At 41.8% G+C, this 22,167-nt stretch overlaps 2 protein-coding genes across 4 annotated transcripts in view; one reads left to right on the top strand and one right to left on the bottom strand.

Moving 5' to 3' along the window:
* Nucleotides 1-730: 730 nt before the first annotated feature.
* Nucleotides 731-6,654, bottom strand: LOC139532499 (FUN14 domain-containing protein 1-like). 2 transcript variants are annotated; one of them, XM_071330166.1, is made up of 5 exons: nucleotides 6,560-6,654; nucleotides 5,798-5,978; nucleotides 3,479-3,554; nucleotides 2,942-3,076; nucleotides 731-2,419 (listed from the first exon to the last, which is right to left on the bottom strand). In XM_071330166.1, exons 1-5 carry the CDS (start codon nucleotides 6,576-6,578, stop codon nucleotides 2,342-2,344), a joined length of 489 nt encoding a protein of 162 aa, XP_071186267.1. In that variant the 5' UTR covers nucleotides 6,579-6,654; the 3' UTR covers nucleotides 731-2,341. The 2 variants fall into 2 exon arrangements, with proteins under 2 accessions (XP_071186267.1, XP_071186268.1); XM_071330167.1 differs by having other exon boundaries at nucleotides 2,948-3,076.
* A 1,047-nt stretch (nucleotides 6,655-7,701) lies between these two features.
* The window catches only part of LOC139532498 (lysine-specific demethylase 6A-like), a 46,590-nt gene continuing 32,124 nt past the window's right edge, over nucleotides 7,702-22,167 (top strand). For both annotated transcript variants that reach the window (XM_071330165.1, XM_071330164.1), the window contains exons 1-2: nucleotides 7,702-8,188; nucleotides 8,327-8,390. In XM_071330165.1, coding sequence (XP_071186266.1) covers nucleotides 8,013-8,188; nucleotides 8,327-8,390 — 240 coding nt within the window. In that variant the 5' untranslated portion in view covers nucleotides 7,702-8,012. The remainder of the gene's footprint in view (nucleotides 8,189-8,326; nucleotides 8,391-22,167) is intronic.

Raw genomic sequence — 22,167 nt, 5'->3', positions numbered from 1 at the left:
GTCAAGTCAATTGACAAAGAGTACTTCATAAATCCCAGAACTAAATCCCTAGCTACAGAAAGCCTATCAGGACTAAACCCCAATTCAATGTGCATTTAATATAAACCAAAAAATCTTTAATTTATTAATTGATATTGTACTCTGTGACAGAGGTAAACACAAAAAATTGACAATTGGTACTTATTTTAGATTGATATGGTGAGTATCTTCCTTTGCCTCTTTCTACATGCAGTACCTTTCAAAAGCAGATTTCACAGTGTAGATGAATGCACAGACATAGTGGTGAAATATCTTAGTATTGTGACAATGCTCATTCATTGTTGCTGTGACATGCATGGTAGTTATTACAAACCCATCCTCCATGCAGACACAAGGAAGCATCCATTTCTATTCACATCATAAAATCTGGACATTTGCATTACCGGAACTCATAGACTACACTTACACAGGCAGCCCAATTCTGATCTTTTGCCGAAATTACTGGCAAAAAATCTGACCTGATCGGCCAAAATACCAATAATTTGGCAAAAGATCGGAGTTGGGTTTCCTGTGTAAAGGCAGCCATAGAGCTACTGAAATCTGAAAAGTCATGCTGGCTTTAATAATCAAAATAAGTATATTGTTGAGAAGTTAAACGTGTCAAGATAGACTGTTAATCCACTCAGTGTACACACCAAGCCCTGATTGTATGCATGTCTACCATGCAGTCCAGTGACCACACACACAACTGTTAACATTGCTAACCAACAAAAATCAGGCAACTTTATTTGACAAAACAGAAACATAAGACAAATCCATAGTTATGGTTAGTTGGTTATCAAGATTACAAAACAGCATTCAGGAAGTCAGAACATAAAAAATGGAGGTTAACAGCAGTAAGAAGTTAATGTGCACTTGGTGAAGTACAGAAACAAATGGAAAATCATACTCCTGACACGTAATATTTAAATAGTTAAAGACACAATATGGAGCAACTGAACACTGACTTTATACTGTGCATTTCCTTCTATCTATAAAACTGATAGTATATTCTACACGTGACTAAATCACATGTTTTCCTATTACTACACTGATAGCAGGTTCACATTTTTTGGAATGAGTCTTGTCCTGGAGGCAGAACTAAGCGAATCCGCTAGATGGGCCAGCTGCAAAGTCAGAATTGGCTATATTGTAAAAAATTTATGAAAACTACATTTAACTTTTTGGTCTAAATTTAAGGTTAGGCATTAGGGTTAACATTGTGGTTACAGTTAGATTTTAAAATCAGATTTTGTGACTGTGCCAACTAGTGACCACTCTGCAGAGCTGCCTCCAAAACAAGATTCATTATGAAAAACGCTAACCTGAACACTGATATACCTACAGTACATTAGCCAGCGAAGGTGCAGTGATCAGGTGTTGGTATATTAACCCCGTAACAACAGGTCTGCAGACACATTTTGTTGAATAGCACAGGGTGGTAAAACTTTGGTCTGAGTGTAGGGAGAGCTGGGCTGTGTCCCAAATGGCACCCTATTTCCTACATAAGGCTCTGGTCAAATATAGTGCACTATGGGCATTTGGGACACAGCCCTGATCCTAGACCTGTTCTTCCAGATAAAAGAGGGCACAAGATAGACAGGGGCCGAGTAATCCTATGTTCAGTGTGTGGTACAGTATATTAGTAGTATATCATAGTGTATCAAGAGGTGTCACGTTGTGCACTTAAAGGGACATTTCTAACATTTTCAACATTGCATTCATCATCTCCAGAACTACCCTAACATCAACGTATGTGAAAATGCCATGTTTCTATGTTTTGAATTCAAAATTTGTTTTTCTAATGTCATCATCTGGTGTGCATCGTGATTTCAACCAATTATGAGTAGGCATTGCTCACTAATTGACTCAAATCACACGATGCACACCATATGACGGTGAACAAATATATATATATATAATATAGCTGATTGAAAACATAGAAACGTGACATTTTCACATACATTGATGTTGGAGGTAGTGCTGATTATGAATATGAAGTATAAAGATTCCATATTCAACAGGCCCAAACAACTGATCCTGGATCAGAAACCACCAGATAAATAGAATAAAAAGAGGGTGGACAAGCTAGACTCAGATCAGTTGGGCAGTAACAGGAAGAGAGCACCCAGGGGGGCATAAAGTGGCAGCTTCACATGTTCAGCCTCCTCCCAAACCCGTTTCATGACTAGTTCCGTGCTGGGAGAAAGACAACGATTCACAGTTAATGACAACATCCCGTGTGGCGACTCAGTTCACAGTAATGACAGCTTCCTTCTTCCTATGTAATGACTTCTTCAGTCGTGAATTGGCCCCGACGCCCTTAGGAGGCCAAGCCCAGGAGGAATCCACCCACAAACCCGCTGGACAGGACAATGTTCTTCTTGACAAACTCTGTGGCCTGCAGAGAGTGGAAGGAGGAGAGAAAACAAGCAGACTGAGGTCACCTCCAATAACTGAAGGGTTATAAGTGATAATAGATGGAAAAATAAGATTCTTATAAGCAGGGTATACTTTAGTTTCTGCTTGTGATAAATCCAGGAATGTGCTTTTACAGTGTGAGTTCGCTAGAGGGCGCAGTTGCTGCATTATTAGTCCATCAAATGGCTGCGGATGACTCAGGTATTTATGAACTTAGCTATTTCCCCCCAAATATGATAATTAAGTATACCTTTTTTTCTCATAAGTACATGCAATGCAAGGCACTGAGAGTCAAGCGGACTGGAAATCCAATTGAATTAAAAAGCAGCTCCCACACCCAGGTACTGGTGTTGGTCTCACGCAATAAATGAACAGTTATATAAAAGGCCAATGAGCACGCACACATCTCAAACATGTTCACCTTTTAGAATCACACAATCCTATAGGCACAATAGCCTACCATAGAGTTATGATTAGGAAAGTCAGGCAGTGTTATTAATACCTTTACCTCCTCGAAGAAGGAGTTAATTTCAGGGGCTGCTTGCTTGGTTCTCTTCTTCAGGTGTTTCTTTGCTTTGTTCACGTCCTTCTCCACTTTCTTCCAGTCCACCTGCACGTAGCCACTGTGATTCGCTATCTGCAGGAGAAGGTGCAGAAAGGAAAATGAGTGAGGATTGTTGGGTTGAATTTGAAGTGGCACTCCGTTCACTTTGTTACATGTGATCTCATTGGTGCTCCCGAGTGGCGCCTTAGTTGATGTGAACTAAGGCACTGCATCTCAGCGCTAGAGGCGTCACTATAGACCCTGGTTCGATTCCAGGCTGTATCACAACTGGCAGTGATTGGGAGTCCCATAGGGCAGCGCACAATTGGCCCAGCGTCTTCCGGATTAGGGTTTGGCCGGGGTAGGCCGTCATTGTAAATAAGAATTTGTTCTTAACGGACTTGCCTAGTTAAAAAAATAAATAATAATGGAATAGAGATGTGTATTATGTAACTACCTAGCGTCGACTCAATACAAATATTATGCATCTCTTACCTGTAACAACAGGAACCCTCCACCTATGGCAGTAGCAGCTATCTTCCCTACTCTCTGGAACAAGTATCCTGCACACCTGAATGTGAGAGAGAGGAGTGACTGATAGCAGTGTTGTAGTACTCGAGTCCAGGACTCAGACTTGACTCGGACTCAAGTCACAATTTTCATGGCTCAACTCGGACTGGACCAGAAGTGACTTTGTTGTCAGAAAATCTCTCTGATGGATCATTTAAAATAGGGGGCCTACTAGCTACAACAGCAAATGTTAGAGATATTCTTCAAATGTGCCAACAGTTGGACCACAGCTTTTAGCATTACCAAGGGACTTGTGACTCGACTCGAGAATAAAGGACTCGGACTGGAACACTAGGGACTAGAGGTCGACCGATTATGATTTTTCAACGCCGATACCGATTATTGGAGGACCAAAAAAAGCTGATACCGATTAATCGGACGATTTTTATTTATTTATTTATTTGTAATAATGACAATTACAACAATACTGAATGAACACTTTTATTTTAACTTAATATAATACATCAATCAAATCAATTTAGCCTCAAATAAATAATGAAACATGTTCAATTTGGTTTAAATAATGCAAAAACAAAGTGTTGGAGAAGAAAGTAAAAGTGCAATATGTACCATGAAAGAAAGCTAACGTTTAAGTTCCTTGCTCAGAACATGAGAACATATGAAAGCTGGTGGTTCCTTTTAACATGAGTCTTCAATATTCCCAGGTAAGAAGTTTTAGGTTGAGGTTATTATAGGAATTATAGGACTATTTCTCTCTATACCATTTGTATTTCATATACCTTTGACTATTGGATGTTCTTATAGGCACTTTAGTATTGCCAGTGTAACAGTATAGCTTCCGTCCCTCTCCTTGCCCCTACCTGGGCTCGAACCAGGAACACATCAACAACAGCCACCCTCGAAGCATCGTTACCCATTGCTCCACAAAAGCCGCGGCCCTTGCAGAGCAAGGGGAACAACTACTCCAAGTCTCAGAGCGAGTGACGTTTGAAACGCTATTAGGGCGCACACCACTAACTAGCTAGCCATTTCACATCGGTTACATCAAACTAATCTCAGGAGTTGATAGGCTTGAAGTCATAAACAGCGCAATTGCGAAGAGCTGCTGGAAAACGCACGAAAGTGCTGTTTGAATGAATGCTTATGAGCCTCCTGCTGCCTACCACCGCTCAGTCAGACTGCTATATCAAATATCAAATCATAGACTTAATGATAACATAATAACACACAGAAATACGAGCCTTAGGTCATTAATATGGTCAAATCCGGAAACTATAATTTCGAAGAAAAAAATATTTCTGTGAAATACAGAACCGTTCCGTATTTTATCTAACGGGTGGCATCCACAAGTCTAAATATTCCTGTTACATTGCACAACCTAAAAATGTTTTGTCATAATTACGTAAAATTCTGGCAAATTAGTTCGCAACGAGCCAGGCGGCCCAAACTGTTGCATATACCCTGACTCTGCGTGCAATGAAAGCAAGAGAAGTGACAGAATTTTCCTAAATCTGCAGGTTTAAAAATATATACTTCTGTGTATTGTTTTTAAGAAAGGCATTGATGTTTAATGTTAGGTACATTCGTGCAACGATTATGCTTTTTTCGCAAAAGTGCTTTTGTTAAATCACCCCCCATTTGGCGAGGTTGGCTGTCTTTGTTTGGAAGAAATAGTCTTCGCAGTTCACAATGAGCTAGGTGGCCCAAACTGCTGCATATACCCCGACCCTGAAGAAAGGCATTGATGTTTAGGTACACATTGGTGCAACGACAGTGCTTTTTTCACGAATGCGCTTGTTAAATCACCCATTTGGCGAAGTAGGCTATGATTCAATGATAAATTAACAGGCACCGCATCGATTATATGCAACGCAGAACAAGCTAGATAAACTAGTAATATCATCAACCATGTGTAGTTAACTTGTGATTATGTTAAGATTGATTGTTTTTTTATAAGATACGTTTAATGCTAGCTAGCACCTTACCTTGACTACTTGCTGCACTCACATAACAGGTTGTCAGCCTGCCACGCAGTCTCCTCGTGGAGTGCAATGTAATCGGCCATGATCGGTGTCCAAAAATGCAGATTACCGATTGTTATGAAAACTTGAAATCGGCCCTAATTAATCGGCCATTCCGATTAATCGGCCGACCTCTACTAGGGACTTGGGACTCAAGGTTGAGTGACTTGACTACATCACCAACTCATACCATGCATTTCATCAGTGAAATGTGTTGATGTGTTTCCTAGGGGCCAAAGATCCAGACATTTGGGTTGCATACCAGCCAGTGACCCCTCCCATCACGATCTGCGTGGTCACAGAGTATTTCTCTGCGAGGGGACCAGAGTTATTCCCAAACACCATGCTCCACCATTGGTGCCTCCGGGCGTACTCTGTCAGGTCCACCACCTCATAGGTCTCATCCTCACTCTCCGGCTCATCCTTTTCTGATAAGATGTCATCTGGGATGAAGGAAAGACATACAAAGAATTTAAACTGTTTTGCTTTCACTTTCTATCATCTAGGCAACCTAGTGCAGGTTTCAGGTCCAAATTCTGTCCAATTTCCTCAGTCAAGAAACAGTTCCAATGCATCCATCTAAATCTTTGCTGTAACTTCATAGTAGTATTGATAGGATTCACAAAACACATTAATTCATTGAATATTGATTTAAAACATGACTGGAATACTTGTTTAGTTGGTAATCCCGTTCACGTCATTACTATAAAGTGTATATCTGCGATAACGGTACAGTAGTCGGGATAGGAGCCATGGGTGACAAAAACAAATAGGTTCACAATGCCAATGGCTGGTATTTGGGTCGATGGGCGATTGCATGCCATTGTTTAGAAATTAGGCTAAATTGCTAGCAACAAAGCTAGCCATCTAGTCAGTAAAGTCCACCTGTCAAAAGCCGCAGCTGAACGAATAGCAATATTTGAGTGTTTAGATTTCTTGATATTGGAGCTATCTATATATAGTATAGCTGATTCGTTGTTATAATTCGAGATTATTTTATCCATAAACATGGGCTATCACTAACCTTCTTTGCGATCCGCCATTTTGGAGAAAATTACATCAGGATGTTGACTGCTGTATGCAAGCCCCGCCCCTGAGCTTTATAAACCTCTGCTGGCCCCGCCTACAGAATGATGCTTTGCCACATCAGTATTTTAACACTTTGCTCTTTCTTTGAAATGTTGCAGGATGTTGATCATTTCATTTGGAAGCATAAAAATGTTCCATAAAAAATAAGATTCGATTTCCCTCATATTAGATTCAATTTCTGCCCAAAATAGCTATCACTTTATCCCTTGAACATTTAAATTGATTTGAATGTAATTCAAATCTACATCAAATACTGTAACTTATATATAATCAATTGATATCAAAATAAATAGTAAGATTTTATAAAGTAATATGTTCAGAGGGTTTTATGATACATCAAAAAAGCTATTTGGATAATTAGATTTGAGGATTTTACATTGGATGGATATGTCTTGTCTGGGTATTGAGTCTGGGTATTTTTAAAATGTCTACAGCTGGGGGGGGAACACCAACAATAATGATTGCTATTCATTTCATTTTCAAGACATGTACAAAAGTGAGAATGTAATTCATAACACAGTAGATATACTGCACATAAATACAGTAGAACTAGCTAGTACATTTAAAAAAAAATGCAAACAGATCTAATTGGTATCAACCACAAAATTGTATAGGACTGTGGGGCCTAGGGCAAGGATGATGATTATTATGATGTGAACATTGCAGGGTGAGAAATATTTGAGAAGTAGTTACACAGTCCTAATCAGAATTTTTACCTCCACACAACATTGCAACGTTTTATTTAGACATGCTTACCCATCAACAGCAAATAATACTGGTATCAAGTATTTGCACAAATTTCTCAGTTGACACTCTTAAATGTATTTAGTAATATGACAGTTTGCATGTAGCTATTTAACATTGTTATTTATGCACTTTTCAAAACAAATCAATCAATTTGAATACCTATACAATATAACCATTATTGCTTTTGAGAAAATAATGAACATGTATAATTGATTTCTGTGGTTTGTAAAAAGATAAATGAAGATGGGTAAAAAAAACTTCATGTCATATGCTGATATTCAGACATATCTATTGGCTGAAGAGGTAGGGGAGGCGTGACTACGGCGGCGCGTGGGTTCGCTTGCTTGTGTGACACAATTATAACAACTTTAAGCTGGTGGCTGTGGGGAATTTTATGGTCAAATAATACTCTTTTCAAACTGCAAGAATTGAACTTCATGCATTACATTTGATTAGTTGCATAAACGGTGCCTAAAAATGTGACGCGAATACTTTTTGGAGGGGTACTTGTTTTCCTGAAAGGATTTACCATTTTGAATTGCGTTTTGATCGTGGAGAAAAGTTTATTCTATCTTAATACATTTTTAGTTTTCCTTCTTTGATTTGGTGGAGTATTTCGTTCGCCCTCTCGTCGCGATTCCATGCAATCGTGCGGAGTCTCGCTCGCTGTTGCTGCCTGCGCTGCTGCTCGGAGTCTCGGCTCGGCTTCTGGTGGTGATGAGGAAAAGAAAATGGCGGCGGGAAAAGCCAGTGAAACCGAGGAGGACTTTCCGACGCTGACAGCCCAAGAGAGGGACAGCTTGGTCGGAATTGACAGGTCGGAGTCAAAGCCCTGCACACACCTCTGGTGTATTCTTAATATTCTGTTCACGCGTTTGCCGTTTTTATACGTTAAATCCATTTGCACGGCAGTGCAAGTGATACTGAACCGCCTGTGTTGTCTTCTTGCTTGCAGCTCACTGTTTGGATTTCAGAGGCTTCATGAAGATGGCGCCAGAACGAAGGCCTTACTGTTGAAGGTAGCTCGCTAAGTTGCAAACACACAGGACCAGCCGGTCCTTGAACCACAACACTTGCACCTTGTACATCCTTACCCACATAGTAATACGTGTAACTATGTGTAACTAACATAGCCAGTCCACTCTCAGGTGAGAGCACGGACTCTGGTTAACCATACACCCATCACACGATGTGCGCAGAGCGACCCTGCGGCTACGCAGCGTTCCTACCCGAGTTCTTTCCCTGGCTAGCTAATCCAATAGTGAAAATGAACGGCTTTTCCATTGCATAAACACATTTTAGTAACCCAACTGGCTATTTTCGTTATTAGGGTGGCCTTGCATTTATCTAACTCGTCAACTTAGCTATTTGTTAGTCACAGGCTTATCATATCAAATGTTTCTACCAAGCTGGTTTGTATTGGGTGCAGTAGAAATGGCTAACAAGCCTGGTAGCTGAAGAAGCTAGCAAATTAACGTTAGCCAGCTGGCTGTGTAATATAACATCTCAAGTACATACTTGCGGGCTAGTCATTTATATTGATAAGACGAACCACCACATGCTAACCTTTTAATTTAGCCTGCTAGCAAATGTCTAGCTAGTCCCCTGTTAGTTTGATAACGTTAACTAGCTTGTGGAACGTGCGTTGTTGGACTCTGGAGTTGGCCAGCTCATTCTGAATGTTTGCTAGCTAGAGATTCAGTGGTCAGGGACATATAGAATTTGGCTTTTTACAGATAACATCATTACTGTGATATAAGCGTTAGGTAACGTTTTGTAGCCAGCTAGCCAAATCTACCGAGTATGATAAAGTGACCTTACTTGTTTTAATGGCTATTTAACGTTCTGTCATGGAGTAGACTTCCCGTGGTGCCAGGGAAATATGTTTGCTTGCTGCACTGTGTATCTGGCTCGTGCAAAATGTATGCATGAATTTGAGCCGTTCTCGTGCCCCGGAGTTGGTGTTGATTGTGTAGAGCTCGAGACGGGCTTTCGCTATGTTCCAATGGCTGCTAACTAACGTTAGCTTAACGCGTTAGCTGTTTGGATAGCTAGCTAGTAATGGCTGCTTGGGCCGGTCCAAGATGGCGGGACAGGGAGTAGTGACACCGAAATCTAGCTATGTGGTGAGCTCAATTAACACATCTATCGAACGAAATTATATGCAATTCGTTAGCAGGTTTTGATTGACCCCTTTAGCCGTGGGGCTTATGTTGGTTTGTTGACAGTTTTCATTGACCCTCTGGATGGGTCCCTTCGTAGCTAGGTTTTGCATCCCAGCATCAACCTGTAGCTAGCACATTGGACAGTGAACAAAGGGCAAAGTTGCACACACATTTATACATTTTTGCTCTTTATATTGAATTTTTTATTTTCAGAGTTGGTGTTTACAATTGGAGGAAGCTTCTATCCCCATACTATGTTGCCACCAAAAAGAAGCGATTGGCCTCCTAGGGTGCTTAGAAAGTAGGCTTGCTGGCAACGTAAACAAAAAAGCATAATCTATTGCAAATTCAAATCACTGGAGGGATGGTGGCAAACTGGCCACACCACTATGCCAGCCAGTTCAAACCCTCGCCAATTCAGCCATTCTCCCTGCATTATTTCCCCTGGTATTTTTTATCAGCAGCAGTGGCAAAGTTGGCTTTGTAGTGGGAGCGTGGCTAATGGAGCTGTCACTGACTGAAATTTTAGCGTCCCACTTGGCCGCAGAGACTATGTTGATATTTTAAAGTTAATTTCCTGCAATTCTACATGTTTTGCCATGTGGCTGAGAGAAATGCAGTTGTAAAGCTAATTTCCTGCAATTCTACACATTTTGCCATAGCTTATCCTGTGTTTTTACGCTATTTGAGTGACTCAAATGTAACAAAATCAATGGGGACCCCATGCCATGACATTTTTAGAATTTGATTCTCCTGACTGTCTAGTTTGTATTTTGGTGATCGTTAGTTATCTAAGGTGATCTTATTTAAAAATATATATATATAAATATATCTTTTTTACGTACTTTATATCTGGGTTTAGTCATCTTAATTTTACACTGAGAATGTTTAACATCCCGATAAATAATTATATATAAATATTTAATAATAAGGAATACAGGGGAATGACTGTACTGTCTCAGCATTTAGCTGGGACTTTATACCCATGCATTCTGTCCACATTTATTATCTCCAAAGTGATGCAGGGGTCCAATGAAGGAATGACCCCGTTGTCTCTTCATATCCGAGATACAGTTCATTTTAAAATGTCATGTCGTTTTTTGTTGCTCTTTAGGTCTCACTTTAAAGGTTGCTTAGATTCATATTGTATAGGTTAAAGGTACTCCTTATATCCCTACTCTGAGAAGTGGGTGGGCAGATGCTAGCGGGATGTCACATACTAAAACCAGCCCCTTGCACTTTGGGGAATGCAGCCCTTGGCCAAACTGCCCCATGTAACATTACTAGCTACCCTACACCCTGGTATTCACCCCAGCCATCACATGACACACTCCTAGGGATGTGGTCAATTTAAATCTTGACCTTAATGGAACATATTTTTCATGCACTAAATGAATGACCCGTATGCATTTCTGCTGCATTGCACCTGGTTTTGCAATTGTCTTGCTACTCTCTAAAATGTCTATTTTGATGTAGCCCACCTCCATCAGCTGTTTTATATGGCGCATTGACCTCCAGGGATAAGTTTGGACATTATGATGATAAAACCAGTAGCCTATGTGAAGCTACTGACTTAACATTTGTAAGACAGTGTCACTTTATGTTTTTTAAACGGTGACCTTTTTCCTCAATTGGTTTGAGTTCCATTTTTATATCACTTGTCTCCTGATTTTTTTTATTTTTATGTTTTGCTGTGAGGTGTTCTACCACCTCATTATCTTCTTCTATAGCTTTATTAGTTTTGAGTGTCTGCCCTGTCTGGAACGGTGCACAGTCGCTCTGTTGCACACCTATCTACGCCCAGATAACGCAGAGTTCAACTCCACTGACAGAACTGGGTCACTGTATCGCCGCCACTGGATTAAGTGGCAACTACATAGAAATAGAATGAGTAGAACTACAACAGGTCTTACAGTGAAATGCTTACTTATAAGCCCTTAATGAACCAACAATGCAGTTTTAAGAAAAATAAGTTAAGTTAAAAATAATTTAAGAGCAGCAGTAAAATAACAGTAGCAAGGCTATATACAGGAGCTACCGGTACAGAGTCGATGTACTGGGGCACAGGTTAGTCAAGGTAATATGTAGGTAGGGGTAAAGTGACTATGCATAGATGATAATCAGAGAGTAGCAGCCGTGTAAAAGAGGGGTGGACAATGCAAATAGTCTGGGTAGCCATTTATTTCATTAGCTGTTCAGGAGTTTTATGGCTTGGCGGTAGAAGCTGTTAAGAAGCCTTTTGGACCTAGACTTGGTGCTCTGGTACCGCTTGTCGTGCGGTAGCAGAGAGAAGTCTACGACTAGGGTGGCTGGAGTCTTTGACAATTTTTAGGGCCTTCCCCTGACACTGCCTGGTATAGAGGTCCTGGATGGCAGAAAGCTTGGCCCCAGTGACGTACTTGGCCGTACGCACTACCCTCTGTAGTGTCTTGCGGTCGGAGGCCGAGCAGTTGCCATACTTGTGGTCGGAGGCCGAGCAGTTGCCATACCAGGCTGTGATGCAACCAGTCAGGATGCGCTCTATGGTGCAGTTAATTAGTCCCTAATCTATGGATTTCACATGACAGGGCAGGGGTGCAGCCATGGGTGGGCTTGGGAGGGCATAGGCCCAACCACTTGGGAGCCTGGCCCACCCACTGGGGAGCCAGGCCCAGCCAATCAGAATGGGGTTTTCCCCACAAAATGATTTTATTACAGACAGAAATGCTCAATTTCATCAGCTGTCTGTGTCGCTGGTCCCAGAGGATCCCTCAGGTGAAGAAGCCAGATGTGAAGGTCCTGCGGTGGCATGCTTACTCGTGGTCTGCGGTTGTGAGGCCGGTTGGATGTACTGCCAAATTCTCTAAAATTATGTTGGAATCAGTTTATGATAGTTGAATGTTAATTTCTCTATCTGGCAACAGCTCTGGTGGACATTCCTGCATTCAGCACACATCTGTGGCATTGTGTTGTGACAAAACTGCACATTTTAGTAGCCTTTTATTGTCGCCAGCACAAGGTGCACCTGTGTAATAATCATGCTGTTTATTTAATCAGCTTCTTGATATGCCACACCTGTCAGGTGGATGGATTTTCTTGGCAAAGGATAAATTCTCACTAACAGGGATGTAAACAAATTTCTGTGCAACATTTGAGAGAAATAAGCTTTTTGTGCGAATGGAACATTTCTGTGTTCTTTTATTTCACCTCATGAAACATGAGACCACATGTTTGGGATGTGCAAAACTACCATTGAATGAGTGTTGCATATTAACTTCAATGCACGAGGATGACATTAAAAGGAAGAAGCATAAGAGCGGGTACTTCCTTTTGGAGTTTTTTAGTGTCCCCATCCAAGTACACAAAATCAATGTTTCATGCTACCCTCATCCTGACCCTTTTTTGAGAATAAACTGATTTTAGATCAATGAATGAACATCCCCCTCCACATTCACACACACTTACAAATGGGTATACAATCAATTTATAGTTTTTTTTATTTGCAGCAGCTGTGACTGTTTGATATGAAGTGGAGCGCTAACATGTTATGGAATCAATTGCAGTTTGTTTATTGGTATAAAATCACATTTACAACTTGTTTGCTTAGTCCAATATCATTGTATTTGTGTTTTACTTTAATGAGACGTTTTGCTCGTTAGGAAATAACTGATGCATTGTGGGAGCTCATTACCAAGCACCAATGTTCGTTCCTGCAGCATTGTGTATCAGTGCCACATTAGGCATCGTCACTTTAGTGGAGTAAACGGCAAACTTTCATCTAGTTTGTTGTCATATGAACTTGAATGCTTGTTAGGCCTACTGTGTGGTGTGTGCGCGCATTCTCATAAAGCCTGAGCCGCTGCTAAATTTAATTAGATTGATTTCGTCATCTGTGATGATAGTTGAATTCTGGGCTTGGCTTCCCTCAGCTGTGCTGTCTGTCATTTCTCCTGGCCCCTCCCCCCTTCCACCATAAACAAACCTCCAGTCAGTCTGAATGGCAACATAAGAAGGCATTGACAAACATCCCCAAGCACTCAATCACGCCGAGACTATTCAGCTGTTCAAAGAGAAAGTACCAGGGCCCGACACTAACTTTTTGGTCCATCAGCCACTGTGGCAGATAGATAAAAAATATATATATACACTGCTCAAAAAAATAAAGGGAACACTTAAACAACACAATGTAACTCCAAGTCAATCACACTTCTATGAAATCAAACTGTCCACTTAGGAAGCAACACTGATTGACAATAAATTTCACATGCTGTTGTGCAAATGGAATAGACAAAAGGTGGAAATTATAGGCAATTAGCAAGACACCCCCAAAAAAGGAGTGATTCTGCAGGTGGTGACCACAGACCACTTCTCAGTTCCTATGCTTCCTGGCTGATGTTTTGGTCACTTTTGAATGCTGGCGGTGCTCTCACTCTAGTGGTAGCATGAGACGGAGTCTACAACCCACACAAGTGGCTCAGGTAGTGCAGTTCATCCAGGATGGCACATCAATGCGAGCTGTGGCAAAAAGGTTTGCTGTGTCTGTCAGCGTAGTGTCCAGAGCATGGAGGCGCTACCAGGAGACAGGCCAGTACATCAGGAGACGTGGAGGAGGCCGTAGGAGGGCAACAACCCAGCAGCAGGACCGCTACCTCCGCCTTTGTGCAAGGAGGTGCACTGCCAGAGCCCTGCAAAATGACCTCCAGCAGGCCACAAATATGCATGTGTCAGCATATGGTCTCACAAGGGGTCTGAGGATCTCATCTCGGTACCTAATGGCAGTCAGGCTACCTCTGGCGAGCACATGGAGGGCTGTGCGGCCCCACAAAGAAATGCCACCCCACACCATGACTGACCCACCGCCAAACCGGTCATGCTGGAGGATGTTGCAGGCAGCAGAACATTCTCCACGGCGTCTCCAGACTCTGTCACGTCTGTCACATGTGCTCATGTGCTCAGTGTGAACCTGCTTTCATCTGTGAATAGCACAGGGCGCCAGTGGCGAATTTGCCAATCTTGGTGTTCTCTGGCAAATGCCAAACGTCCTGCACGGTGCTGGGCTGTAAGCACAACCCCCACCTGTTGACGTCGGGCCCTCATACCACCCTCATGGAGTCTGTTTCTGACCGTTTGAGCAGACACATGCACATTTGTGGCCTGCTGGAGGTCATTTTGCAGGGCTCTGGCAGTGCTCCGCCTGCTCCTCCTTGCACAAAGGCGGAGGTAGCGGTCCTGCTGCTGGGTTGTTGGCCTCCTCCACGTCTCCTGATGTACTGGCCTGTCTCCTGGTAGCGCCTCCATGCTCTGGGGACTACGCTGACAGACACAGCAAACCTTCTTGCCACAGCTCGCATTGATGTGCCATCCTGGATGAGCTGCACTACCTGAGCCACTTGTGTGGGTTGTAGACTCCGTCTCATGCTACCACTAGAGTGAAAACACCGCCAGCATTCAAAAGTGACCAAAACATCAGCCAGGAAGCATAGGAACTGAGAAGTGGTCTGTGGTCACCACCTGCAGAACCACTCCTTTATTGGAGGTGTCTTGCTAATTGCCTATAATTTCCACCTTTTGTCTATTCCATTTGCACAACAGCATGTGAAATTTATTGTCAATCAGTGTTGCTTCCTAAGTGGACAGTTTGATTTCACAGAAGTGTGATTGACTTGGAGTTACATTGTGTTGTTTAAGTGTTCCCTTTATTTTTTTGAGCAGTGTATATATCTCTACCAGCCACTCATGTCTTTTTACAACAACAAAAAACAGATGAGCATGCTTTAATGTTTTTAAAACAAATGTATTACTAGTAAGAAGTGATGTGGTACATTGCTCAATTTTATATATTTTTTTGTAACCTGTCTTAACTAAAATATCACATGAGGCAAACATGTTCAGCTGTCCGTTTTAAGGTCGGGAGGTTACCGTTGCAACAAGGGCACTTGAGTTGCCAGTGACTGAGTGGTCTTAGACACTGCATCTCGACGCAAGAGGCGTCACTGCACTACCTGGTTCGAATCCAGGCTGCATCACATCCAGCCGTGATTGGGAGTCCCATAGGGCGGTGTACAATTGGCCCAGCGTCGTCCTGGTTTGGCTGGGGTAATCCGTCATTGTAAATAAGAATTTGTTCTTAAACTGACTTGCATAGGTAAATACATTTTTTTAACAGAGAATCAAATTCAAACATTATAAAAACTCCAGAGTGGCGCAGCAGTTTAAGGCATTGCATCTCAGTGAGGGACGCATCACCTACAGACCCAGGTTCGATCCCAGGCTGTCACAACCGGCCGTGACCAGGAGTCCCGTGGGGTGGCGCACAATTGGCCCAGTGTCGTCCGGGTTAGTGGAGGGTTTGGCCGAGGGGGGCTTTACAAGTAGCCCGTCATTGTAAATAAGAACTTGTCATTTTTTTGGGCCGGAGGGGCTTTACTTGGGTCATCGCTTTCTAGCGACTCCTTGTGGCGGACCGTGTGCCTGCAGGCTCACTTCGGTTGTCAGTTGAACAGTGTTTCCTCAGACACTGGTGCAGCTGGCTTCCGGGTTAAGAAGCGTGGTTTGGCGGGTCAAGTTTCGGAGGATGCATGACTCGACCTTCACCTCTCCAGAGCCTGTTTAGGAAAATGTAGCTATGCGATTGCAATTGGATATCATGAAATTGTGGAGAAAAGGGTGGTAAAATACAAAAACATATACAGTACTAGTCTAAGGTTTGGACACCTACTCATTCAAGGGTTTTCTTTATTTTTACTATTTTCTACATTGTAGAATAATAGTGAAGACATCAAACATATTAAATAACACCTATGTAGTAACCAAAAAAGTGTTAAACAAATCGAAATATATTTTAGATTCTTCAAAGTAGCCACCCTTTACCTTGATGACAGCTTTACCCGCTCTTGGCATTCTCTCAAACCCAAATCATCTCAATTGGGTTGAGGTCGGGGGATTGTGGAGGCCAGGTCATCTGATGCAGCACCATCACTCTCCTTCTTGGTCTAATAGCCCTTACAGAGCCTGGAGGTGTGTTGGGTCATTGTCCTGTTGAAAGACAAATGATAGTCCCACTAAGCCCAAACCAGATGGGATGGCGTTTTGCTGCAGAATGCTGTGGTAGCAATGCTGGTTTAGTGTACCTTAAATTCTAAATAAATCACTAACAGTGTCAACAGCAACGCACCACCACACCACCTCCATGCTTCACGGTAGAAACCACACATGCAGAGATAATCCATTCACCTACTCTGCATCTCACAAAGACACGGCGGTTGGGACCAAAAATCTCCAATTTGGACTCATTAGATCAACGTACAGATTTCCACTGGTCTAATGTCCATTGCTCGTGTTTCTTGGTACAAGCAAGTCTCTTCTTCTTATTGTTGTCCTTTAGTGGTATCTTTGCAGCAATTTGACTATGAAGGCCTGATTCTCCTCTGAACAGTTATGTTAAGATATGTCTGTTACTTTAACTCTGAAGCATTTATTTGGGCTGCAATTTCTGAGGCTGGTAACTAATGAACTTATCCTCTGCAGCAGAGGTAACTCTGGATCTTCCTTTCCTGTGGCGGTCCTCACGAGAGCCAGTTTCATCATAGAGCTTGATGGTTTTTGCGACTGCTGCATTTGAAGAAACTTTAAGTTCTTATTTTTCCATGCTGACTGACCTTATTGTTTTTATGGACTGTCGTTTCTCTTTGCTTATTTGAGCTGTTCTTGCCATAATATGGATTTGGTCTTTTACCAAAAAGGGCTATCTTCTGTATACCACTCCTACGTTGTCACAACACAACTGATTGGCTCTTTACGCATTAAGAAGGTAAGAAATTCCACAAATGAAGTTTTAACATGTTACACCTTTTTAATTGAAATGCATTCAAGGTGACTCCCTCATGAAGCTGGTTGAGAGAATACCAAGAGTGTGCAAAGCTGTCATCAAGGCAAAGGGTGGCTACTTTGAAGAATCTCAAATATAAAATATATTTTAAATTAGCTTCTCTGGGATATGTGGGACGCTAAAATTCCTCAAACATACAAGTATTATACACCATTTTAAAGAAACTTCTCGTTAATCCAGCCAAAGTGTCTGATTTCAAAAAGGATTTACAGCAGAAGCACACCGTGCGATTATGTTAGCTCAGTACATCGCCACAGAAAAACACAGCCATTTTTCCAGCCTAAGAAAGGAGTAACAAAAAGCAGAAATAGTTAAAATTAATCACTAACCTTTGATCTTCATCAGATGACACTCACAGGACTTCATGTTACACAATACATGTATGTTTTGTTCGATAATGTGCATATTTATATCCACAAATCTTGGTTTACATTGGCGCCATGTTCAGAAATGCCTCCAAAATATCCGGAGAAATTGCAGAGAGCTATGTCAAATAACATAAATACTCATCATAAACTTTGATGAAAGATACATGTTTTACATAGAATTAAAGATGCACTTGTTCTTAATGCAACCGCTGTGTCAGATTTCAAAAAGCTTTACGGCAAAAGCACAATATTCAATAATCTGAGAACAGCGTTCAGCCACAAAAGGAAGCCATACAGTTACCCGCCAAATTGTGCAGTCAACAAAACTCATAAAAAGCATTATAAAGCTTCACTTACCTTTGCTGATCTTTGTCGGAATGCACTCCCAGAACTCCCACTTCCACAAGAAATGTTTGTTTTGTTCGGTAATGTCCATCATTTATGTCCAAATAGCTATTTTTGTTAGCGTGTTTGGTCAACAAATCCAAAGTCAGGAAGCGCGTTCACTAAAAGCAGACGAAATGTCAAAGTTCCATAACAGTCAGTAGAAACATGTCAAACGATGTATTGAATTAATCTTTAGAATGTTTTTAACATAAATCTTCAATAAAGTTCCAACCGGAGAATTACATTGACTTATTACATTGACACAGAGTTACATTGACACAGAGCTCCCTCTCATGTGAACGTGCATGGTCAGAGCATGGCCAGGTTATGGTAGACCTGACTATTTCCTGTCTCCTTCGGCCCCACTTCACAGTAGAGGCATCAGACAAGGTTCTACAGATTGTTGACATCTAGTGGAAGCCGTAGGAAGTGCAAACTCATCCATATCCCACTGTGTTCAATAGCGGCTGTGTTGAAAATCGACCAACCTCAGAATTCCCACTTCCTGTTTGGATTTTCTCTCAGGTTTTTGCCTGCCATATGAGTTCTGTTATACTCACAGACATCATTCAAACAGTTTTAGAAACTTCAGAGTGTTTTCTATCTAATATGAATAATAATATGCATATATTAGCAACTGGAACTGAGGAGCAGGCAGTTTACTATGGGCACCTCTGTGCACCTTTTCATCCAAGCTACTCAATACTGCCCCTGCAGCCATAAGAAGTTAACGATGGCATTTTGAATGCACAGATACCGTAATGAGATCCTGAGGCCTTTGTCGTGCCATTCATCCGTCTCCATCAGCATGTTTCAGCATGATGATGCATGTCCCCATGTCGCAAGGATCTTTCCACAATTCCTGGAATCTGAAAATGTCCCAGTTCTTCCATGGCCTGCATACTCACCAGACAATGTCACCTATTGAGTGTGTTTGAGATGCTCTGGATCGACCTGTACGACATTGTCTTCCAGTTCCTGCCAATATTTTGCTACTTTGCACAGCTATTGAAGAGGAGTGGAACAACAGGCCACAATCAACAGCCTGATCAACTCTATGCAGTGGAGATATCATGCTGCATGAGGCAAATGGTGGTCACACCAGATACGGACTGGTTTTCTGATCCATGCCCATCTATTTCTTTAAGGTATCTGTGACCTGCGGATGCATATCTGTATTCCCAGTCATGTGAAATTGAAACGAGCAGTTCATGCTTGAAAACCCACAAGTCAGAGTTAAAGCAGTTCTACATCGAAGAGTGGGCTGAAATTTCTTCAAGGCGATGTGAGAGACGGATCAACAACTACAGGAAGCTCTTGGTTGGAGTCATTGCAGCTAAAGGTGGCACAACCAGTTATTGTGTTTAAGGGGGCAATTACTTTTTCACACGGGCATTGGGTGTTGCATAATATGAAATACGTGTGGAGTTAATCTAATATTAGGTTTTGATCTGATCACATACAGTAATTTATTTTGACGCAAAAGTAGAGACCTTTAGAAAGGAGTAAATACCTTTTCACAGGTGTGTGTGATTCGTTGTGCTTTGTGTGATTAGCTACCAGCTATGGCACAAAACGACACTGACCACAGCAACTGCAGCATTTATTGTATCTATAAATGTGCTCATACTTGACTTTGAACTACATTTTTATTCGCAAATGCGAGGAAATGCTTGTACTGTAGAGCCCTGACCATCCGCCAATGTGGCTGGTGAAATAGACATCTTACCTGCCAATGCCAAAATCTACCTGCATTTGGCGGGGGTTAATTTTAGGTTCTGGAACAGACATTTACGCACGTATCTCGTCTGGTCTGCATAGCACACAGGATGTAACCAAATGACTGGTCCCACAGAGGGAACTCCTTTTGTAATGGAGTTAGTTGCCGTACGCAGATAGTATTCCCACGTTAGGTTCTGTTCTTCCCCAGCCCATTCCTTGCCTTCTGAGTGATCTAACACACCTCAGTATTGCCCACTATCCCTCAACGTTGATGAATATTGAGTAGGCCAAGGGCATACGTGAATCTTGTCACTCACTAGTGTTATTGGTTCACTGTCATATCACAAACTCCCCTGAACTTGGTAGTCGAGTTGAGTGACAAGTGGACGTTCTATCCACCTCACCCTCCTCAAACACACACGGACACGCACGTTTCAGAGACAAATACCTAATGCTGTCATCGAGTTAATCATTAGCTGGTCATTATCAACATTCTTTAAGTGCTCGATCTGCAAACAGTTTTGAATCGGTCTTGTTCAAACATACTTTTTTCTCTCTCTCGCCTGGTGAGTGACTGATTTAAGAGCCACCCAGATATAGGGCCTAACTGTAAATGACACCAGAATTGGCAACAGTGAATTAAACATGAAAAGTTAAGCGGATCTCTTAGGCAAGAGTCATTCCACTTGTGAGTGTTTATGGCTAATATGCACTTACAGTTGAAGTCGGAAGTTTAAATGTATTTGGCTAAGGTGTATGTAAACTCAGTTTTTCACAATTCATGACATTTAATCGTAGTAAAAATTCCCTGTCTTAGGTCAGTTAGGATCACCACTTTATTTTAAGAATGTGAAATGTCAGAATAATAGTAGAGAGAATGATTGATTTCAGCTTTTATTTCTTTCATCAGATTCCCAGTGGATCAGAAGTTTACATACACTCAATTAGTAAATGGTAGTATTGCCTTTGAATTGTTTCACTTGGTTCAAACATTTCGGGTAGCCTTCCACAAGCTTCCCACAATAAGTTGGGTGAATTTTGGCCCATTCCTCCTGACAGAGCTGGTGTAACCCAGTCAGGTTTGTAGGCCTCTTTGCTCGCACACACTTTTTCAGGTCTGCCCACAAATGTTCTATAAGATTGAGGTCAGGGCTTTGTAATGGCCACTCCAATACATTGACTTTGTTGTCCTTAAGCCATTTTGCCATAACTTTGGAAGTATGCTTGGGGTCATTGTCCATTTGGAAGAACCATTTGCAACCAAGCTTTAACTTCCTGACTGATGTCTTGAGATGTTGCTTCAATATATCCACACACTTTTCCGTCCTCATGATGCCATCTATTTTGTGAAGTGCACCAGTCCCTCATGCAGTAAAGCACCCCCACAACATGATGCCGCCACCCCCGTGCTTCAAGGTTGGGATGGCGTTCTTAGGCTTGCATATCTCCCCTTTTTCCTCCAAACATAATGATGGTCATTATGGCCAAACAGTTCTATTTTTGTTTCATCAGACCAGAGGACATTTCTCCAAAAAGTGCAGTTGCAAACTGTAGTCTAGCTTTTTTATGGCGGTTTTGGAGCAGTGGCTTTGCAGAGCGGCCTTTCAGGTTATATCGATTATAGGACTCGTTATTACTGTGGATATAGATACTTTTGTACCGGTTTCCTCCAGCATCTTCACAAGGTCCTTTGCTGTTGTTCTGGGATTGATTTGCACTTTTCGCACCAAAGCACGTTCATCTCTAGGAGACAGAACGCGTCTCCTTCCTGAGTGTATGACGGCTGCATGGTCCCATGGTGTTTATACTTGCGTACTGTTGTTTGTATAGATGAACGTGGTACCTTCAGCCATTTGGAAATTGCTCCCAAGGATGAACCAGACTTGTGGAGGTCTACAATTTTTTTTCTGAGGTCTTGGCTGATTTCTTTTGATTTTCCCACGATGTCAAGCAAAGAAGCACTGAGTTTGAAGGTAAGCCTTGAAATAGATCCACAGGTACACTTCCAATTGACTCAAACGACGCGCCAAATAAATTGACATTTTGGATATATATCGACGGAATTAATCGAACAAAGGGACCATTTGTGATTATGGGACATATTGGAGTGCCAACAACAGAAGCTCGTCAAAGGCATGAATTATATTTTTATTTCTGCGTTTTGTGTCGCGCCTGCAGGGTTGAAATATGCTTCTCTCTCTTTGTTTACTCTGTTGCTATCCTCAGATAATAGCATCGTTTTCTTTCGCCGAAAAGCCTATTTGAATTCTGACATGTTGGCAGGATT

Source organism: Salvelinus alpinus, chromosome 10, assembly GCF_045679555.1.
Source record: "Salvelinus alpinus chromosome 10, SLU_Salpinus.1, whole genome shotgun sequence".
Lineage (NCBI taxonomy): Eukaryota > Metazoa > Chordata > Actinopteri > Salmoniformes > Salmonidae > Salvelinus > Salvelinus alpinus.
This window is presented reverse-complemented; position numbering and strand designations above follow the sequence as displayed.